Source organism: Halyomorpha halys, unplaced genomic scaffold (assembly GCF_000696795.3).
Source record: "Halyomorpha halys isolate HHAL.00 unplaced genomic scaffold, Hhal_1.1 Scaffold470.1, whole genome shotgun sequence".
NCBI lineage: Eukaryota > Metazoa > Arthropoda > Insecta > Hemiptera > Pentatomidae > Halyomorpha > Halyomorpha halys.
Genome location: NW_027115723.1, coordinates 736978 through 744619, shown reverse-complemented (window position 1 = coordinate 744619; position 7642 = coordinate 736978). Strand labels below are relative to the sequence as shown.

The 7642-nt window shown below is 30.0% G+C and overlaps 1 protein-coding gene across 1 annotated transcript in view; it reads right to left on the bottom strand.

The window, feature by feature from the left end:
* Positions 1-7642, bottom strand: part of PEK (pancreatic eIF-2alpha kinase) — a 14184-nt gene that overhangs the window by 3798 nt on the left and 2744 nt on the right. Inside the window, exons 4-13 of the mRNA XM_014424443.3 lie at positions 7132-7306; positions 6050-6221; positions 5177-5320; positions 4977-5088; positions 4537-4650; positions 3948-4140; positions 2849-2945; positions 1816-2048; positions 1578-1727; positions 623-1169 (exon numbers count right to left, since the gene is read on the bottom strand). Coding sequence (XP_014279929.1) covers positions 623-1169; positions 1578-1727; positions 1816-2048; positions 2849-2945; positions 3948-4140; positions 4537-4650; positions 4977-5088; positions 5177-5320; positions 6050-6221; positions 7132-7306 — 1937 coding nt within the window. The remainder of the gene's footprint in view (positions 1-622; positions 1170-1577; positions 1728-1815; positions 2049-2848; positions 2946-3947; positions 4141-4536; positions 4651-4976; positions 5089-5176; positions 5321-6049; positions 6222-7131; positions 7307-7642) is intronic.

The following is a 7642-nucleotide window of genomic DNA, read 5'->3' as shown; positions in this document are numbered from 1 at the left end:
TTCACTTTAGTGAAGATGAAAAAATGGAGGACATGATTTTCCCATGTGAAATCATGAGGTTTTTGTAGTACATGAATATGGGACGGTGTGTGTCCCGAAACGTTGTACAATGTTAATGAGTGAATAAATAATAATTTATTGAAAATGATGGAAGTAATTATAAACCTCAAAAAATTATAAAAAAAAAAAAAGAATCAAATTCTTTTATATTGGCACAATATATTGTGAACTGTATCAATATATGATGATATACTGATAGTTAATATATTGTACACTATTAAAAACTGTGCAATATATTGACACCATTGATCATCTAGGGGTTGTTTAAGGTGGTATGGTGCACTGTAGGAATACTTAACAAGTAGAATATAAAGCATTGCTGTAGTCAATCAAAGCTGAAATGAGGTCATATCAACAAGTAAATTTAAGTAATAAAGTCATGAACCAAATGTTTTTGAGCAATATTTATCCATTTGAGTAACATAGATCATAGTGAAAGGTTAAACGATTGTTGTTATTAATTCAGATTTAAAAGAAAAACAGAGAAGAATAACAATTTTAAAATTAATCCTCTTTAGTTACTAATAATTTAAAAAATATAGTAAACTTTTTTTTGTAATACCTTTAAATCTCGGTGAATCAACCCTTGAAGATGTACATATTCAACAGCCTGTACAATTTGGTCAAAAATATGCATTATTTGTTTTTTGTCACGTGTCAAGTTGTCACTAAGCCAGTCTCTTAAAGATTCCTTCCGACACAGCTGCATCTGAATAAATAAATACATTCGCAGGCTTCTTCCATCACTTGGTCCTGAGGAAATACTCAGGGAGCTTGGTCTGGTACAGCATGTAATAGCTGTCCCATTCGTAATACACTGGGATAATTCTTTAGATTCCTCAATAAATGACTCTTCTTTTTTTGAAGATCCTTCAAACACTATGTAAGAGTCACTGACATCTTGAATTTGTCGGTGAATTGGTTGATTTTCGATAGATTCCTCAATTTGACAGCTTCCTGGATAGAATGATGAAGCCTTTTCCCATAATGATTTAAGGACATTTTTTTGCTTTCTGTGGTGAATTGGAAGAGAAGGAGGTATTTCACTGGAAGGTGTTATTTGACTGCTCAGATCAACTCTTACTGCATCATCACTAAAAATCTCATCTCTGAAAAATTTATAAAATAATAAATGATTAATACTGTTGTCAAATGCAATAAATCTTATTTTTTAATATTTAGTAATCTTGAATAATGAAATAGCTGTTACGAAATGTACAAGGTTCAATAAATTTATTAGTTATGTTTGTATTAATTTAATCTCAAAAGTAGAGTAGTAAGTCAAATTATAAGATGCATATACCAGATTTTTAAATGTGAATTGTAAAATTATTCTTAATTATTATATTATATTTTTCAAAATTATAATATATAATGCTGATCCGAAGTGATACAAACTCTCACTACTGAGAGTGAGATAAGTATTGGGAACGGGTAACCAGTACAGATAAAAACTAATAATATATTAATAGAATAAAGAAAATATTTAAAAATGGGTAGAAAATACAAAAACTTACTTATGAGTGTGAGCCCACAATGCATCTTGAGTTTCTTGCCAGTTAGGAGGTGGGCACTCTAACCAAGCATTGAAATATCTGACTATATTTTGGTGATCAAGTTTAGCAAGAGCCTTCACCTCTCTCATAACCCTTTCACGTGATTCTTCCCTAAACAAGGAAGAACATTTGTAATCTTAAGATTGAAATTAAGGTTATGAAATTCATATTACATGAATGATTTTCAAAATGTTCTTACTTATTAGGAAGAGGAATTCTTTTTATCGCGTAATGACAGTCATCAATTTTGTTTTTGGCCTGGAAAACAACACCAAAACCTCCTTTTCCAAGGCAATGAACAGGTTCAAAATCAGTTAAATAGCGAGATACATATTCTGATGGACTGCTGAACAGGACTGGGAATGCAAACTTAGATGAAGAATTGTTCCTGGTGTGCCCACTTATTGGGCCTTCCACTAATGGTTCTCGATCCTAAAATAAAAAAAATATTACTCTTAGTATGCAAAATTTTAAAAATCGTGTTTTGTTTTTTTCAGTTATCTTCAAAATGGTAAATGATTAATAAGTTATTGGGCTTACTAATGAACAGATCCCTATAAAGTAAATAAATGTGGAAAAATTATAAGACTGTAAGCCGAAAAATCTACCCTAATGATATTGTTTGCATGGATGGCAAATTGTTTCAGAAAGTAGATAGTTTCCAATAGTTCGGCTTCACAATAACCTCAAAAAGTGATTAACAGACTGAGAGAGACCAGCTTATTACATGTATGAACTTCTTCTCTTTATCAAGAATACTGAAATCCTGAAAAAATCAGAAGCTGAGAGTGTACAGTGCCATGATAAAGCCAGCTCTGATATACGGCTGCAGGATCTGGGCTCTGCAGGAGCGAGATCAGAGCCTTAACACATGGAGGAGAAGAACTAATAATGAAATACTTGCAGAGACTGGTCAGTAAATAACTCGTGATATGAAAGAAAGGGGTTTAAGATGGGTGGGTCATGTGGCTGGAAGCAATCCATCAGTTCGCCTCACAATGAATGCCATTATAGTTGGCAAGAGACCACATGAGAGACCAAAAACTAGATGGATAGGCAGAGTCAACAAAGTGTTTTAATAAAAATTGTAACAATCTTCACTCCTTAATAAAATATTTTTATAATTCAAATGAGTTTAAATATAGATATGCAAAAAGAAGAGCCACCTTTTCCATTTACCACTGTTCACATTTTTTTTTTGTTAAATATAATTAAAAAGTCATTGTTCGTACCTCATCCTTATTTTTTCTAAGAAAGAGAATTAACCGCCTTTGAAGAATAACATTCAGTAGAATTGCAGTAGAAATACTTGTCAGCAACACTTCCTTCCTAAAAAGAAAAGATTCACCATCAACATAAGTTCTGCAATTTATGTTAAAAATAATAACTGAATCATAAAAAAATTAATTACACAGTAATCAATTAGGATCAATTTTTTATTTCTTAATTACTTTCTTTTATGTTCGCTAATTATTTATTCTTGAAGAACAGAGTAGCTCAGCGAGTAAAGGCACTGTGCTACTAACTTCAAGGACCTGGGTACAAATCTGGCTATGGCAGATGATTAATTATATTGTTACTGTAGCCATGTGTCAGCCCTCTGTGGCCATCCAGCCTCATACAGTTGGTCCCACCCCCCTTAGTTGGGGAAAAATTTGGCAGTTGAACTTGATCACAACAAATTACCTCCTTGCACACAGTTATGCATGAACCAGTACTTCCTAACAAAGTACTGAACCCCTGGCTCATTCATGGGCTGTAGCGGTACAGACTTTCATTTTCAATTGTTTATTCATTCAGATTCAAAATAAAGAAAATCTCTTGAACTGATAAAAAGATATCTTGTTCATCAATTTTTCCACATCATTTTCAGGCAACTATAAGATTATACTCAGATTTCTTGAATTTACAAATAGGAACTGTAAGGGACAATCAATTACAAATATATTCGATTCATAAGTCCAAAATATAGACAATCATAGCTTAAGTCCGATCATATTGCATTTTTAACACTCTGCATCGAAAATTCAATAAAATAATGAAGAATCTTTCAATTAAAGAACACAGCTCTATCATTTCATGCCAATAGAGAATTAATGATTTAAAATGAACATATTAATAACTAGCTATTGCAAGCCCAATATCCTAACAGAAGTGTGTCATAAAGTGACACTTCATTCACTTTAATGAAAACTTAAACCGGCTCCACGCAATAAATATTCCCAACATTTACTACACCTCCTTTCCTCTCCATAAAAAACACTTAAAGGAATTAAAAATACGGGTAAAAAACAACTAAATATTTCCAATATAAAAAAGCATATTACTCACCACCAGTACCAAAAGGAAACCATGATAACTTGGACAGGTGTTTCCTTTTCTTCTTCATCCTCATCATCAATATCTTCAATAGTTGGCTCACCATTGTCTATAACTATAGTGATGTTTACTTTGTCATTTGAAGAACATAAACCAGTTTCAGCCTTTTCAACATCTGCAGCACTATACAGAAAATATCCATTTCCTAAAACAGTGAAGTTTAATTTTTAAAAACTTTTTTTATCAAATAATTTATACCTTAAATAACATAATACTTATCATTAACAGAGATTATGTTAAAGCTTTATATTTCTGCATTTTGGTAGAGTTTTAGTAATTGAATATTTATAATACTCCTTCCTATATTTATTGTTAATTTTAGTTTTCAACTCTGGTTTTAATGTTGTTGCTGATCGTTAGTCAATTTATACTATTATTATTAGCCATTTATTTTGAATATTTTAGATTTCACCATTTAAAAAAATATAATCATAGTAACAATAAACAATTTACCAATGTTTGATAGTTCTGAGTTAGGCTCTATTTGTATAGGGTTATTCCTTAAAAGCAAATATTACTTATGTAATTTATTTATACATACCATTAACATACTCCGAACCATAAAGCACAGATAGTGCAGTGGTTGATGCTTGAGATTTTTCTTCAGTGATTTGAAGGATTGGTTCTTTTGGTCCAGTTATTCCAAGAACTCTAGCTAAAAATCAATATTTTATTAAATTAAATACCAACATTCTTATAAAAAATGTAGGAACATAACAAATCAAACTGATTGGATCATAAACAAATCTCTAAAACCAAAAAATTACAGTATAGTCGAACTACTTATAAAAAAAAAAATTAAGGCACACTATCTGTTACAAAGAATGGAAGAACATAAGTATTAAAACTCATAACACAAGAAATATTAATTTTGTTTAAAACTCTACAAAACTGACAACAAAAATTTTGGCCCCAGTTGTCTAATTAAGCAGTCAACTATAACAAATAGTCATCAGTATCATCCAGATCAGAACAATTTACCTGGAACAGGTCTCCAAGGAATTCTTGGAAGAAAGGTTTCACCAGCAATCCGATGGGTTTGTGCATGTTCCAATACTTTGCGTTGCATTTGGACACTTTCCTGAATATACAACTTCATAAAAAGAAAAATTGAATTAATTTCAAGGCTAGACAATAATTCCGAAAATAATAAAAATGTTAGGATCCATATATATACAAACCTGTTTATTATGCATACCAATATACAGTACAGGTGATTTTGGTAAAGAAAAATGATCTTCCCTAACATTAGAACCTCCAAATAGATCAACCCATTTCATTTGTCCTTTTATCACTTGCCAAGCACTTACAACGGGATACTCAAACTGAAATTTGGAAAATTTAATTTTATAACAACTTATTAAATTAATTATAACAATAAAATTTAAAAAAATAAAGTAAACGAGATACTATGAAAAAAGGAAACCATGTTTTTTTTTACCTAAAACATAAACAAATATTCCTGATTTCTTTAATTCTTTATAGCAATAACTGCTATCAGTATAAATAAATAGCAATCTTAACTAAAGAAAGCAATCTCAACTTAAGTGTAAATATTTTAGAGTAAAATAATTTGTTTTTAATCTGAAACTAGAGCATTTCCAGAAAATACTGAGACCCCTCAAATAACTTTTTGACAGCTGGAAGTGATTCAAATTGAATGGCTAAGGGCAAGAACATGATAAGCCACAATTTAGATAAAAATTAAAATTTTGTGTAAAATGCTTTCTCTATAAAACAATTCATTCATTTTGTTCATTTGTCTAACACCATAATTTTAACACATTTATATACAATATTAAATATATAAGACATTAAATAAGTATTGTAAAATGTTTGAAACTGCTCTACAGGATAATTTTTATCATGTGGTTTGTCATATTCCTGCTCCAAGCCCTTCAAATATTTGTTTAAACTTTACAGGTGGGTCATCTTTATGGAATGCTTCATAAATAGCTATGATAGGATTAGTAGTTCACCCCTAATGGGTCATTACTAATCCTTAGAGATTATAAGACTAATTAATTCATGATACTTAAAATTTAAAATTCTACCTTATGCTTCCATACTACTTCCCCAGGATTTGTCTTGCTAATAGCACAAATAAGACCATCAGGAACAATAACTTTTAAAATATAATCTGCTGAAGGGTCTATAACACTATGGCAATATGATGAGGGATCATGAGCTATTTTCACATCATGCTGACCAACACTGAAGTTCCACCTGTATTAAATAGAGGATAATTAGAACACCATAATAAATACAAATTTAAAAGCAATAAGCAATATAATTTCAAGAAGAATCAAGATACAAATATATTTTTGAAAACTTTGAAATTACGACTAGACATCTAAACTTGCCATAGAAAGAAGCAAAATACAATCTATTTATTCCATTTACCCTACCATGCTGCCCCTTATTCTTTTCAATATTAAAATTAATATTCAATACCTTTATTCACCCATTTTAACACTTCTATTCATTGGTGTTAAAGGATTACAGTTAAAAAAGCATGTTTTTCTCACACAATATTTATAAATATGGGCAAGTATTAATCTTATATTTTCCATGTTTAAATATTTCTAATGAAGGTAAAGTAAATAATATCCCTTATATTTCAGAATTTTTAAAAGTTTCACTATCAATCAGAATGTAGTAAAAATTGATAAAGAAGAAATCAATCAAAATTTGTTGAAAGAATGATTACTATAATTTGTATAATTTTTTTTTACTCCAATATTAATATTCCTAATAATAGTTTACTTATTATTACTTCCTTAATTTTCTAAGAAAGGGTTGATGTGAGAAACAGAAAAGACAGCTTAATTAAGGAATATAAATTAGAAATGTGAAGAAAGCTAAAATTTAAAAAGCTGAAGAATTTTCAGAAATTGCCAAAAGTTTATTATAACTTTCATTAAAAGAAAAAAAGGCCAAATCTTTATAAAAATACAGCAGAGCTTATACTGAGGTTTTAGGAAAGGCTAAGGCCCCAATGTGAAAAAATTCACAATCGCAGGCACACAGTGAAATAGTTACTCATTATCTACAAAAATACATTAAACTTTGATAAACGCTGATCATATATTATAGCATTATTGATAATAAGATAACAATAGAAATATATCCTAACCTTTCAGCACCTGATCGTGGTTCAATAGCTCTAATTGTTTGTGTCTGACGCTGAACAACAATTACATCACCCACAGGACTACTTTTGGATTCATTATCACATTTGGACATAGAACACTCATAAAGAATTTTTCCAGTGCTAACTTCAACACCATACGTTTTGCTCTCCCGTCCACCTGGAAAATAATTAAAAAAGATAATTAATGCAATTTAGCAAGATCTAACAGGCATATAACAATTTAGTATTATTAACTTAAAAAACAAAATTATAAAGGAGGCTTTGAGATCCAAAAGGGGATAAATCAACACTTCAAAAGTTTTTAGAAAACACAAAAATATGCACAATTCTAGTGATAATTAAGCAGAAACACAAATTATTGGACTTAAAAATTGTTATCATTTTAATTATTCAACATTAACAAGAAGTATATACATGTCCGGTCAATGACCTTAATTATTTATGAATAATAATTGAAACTTGCCGACCTTGTCTTAATGCTCAAAGTAATCTT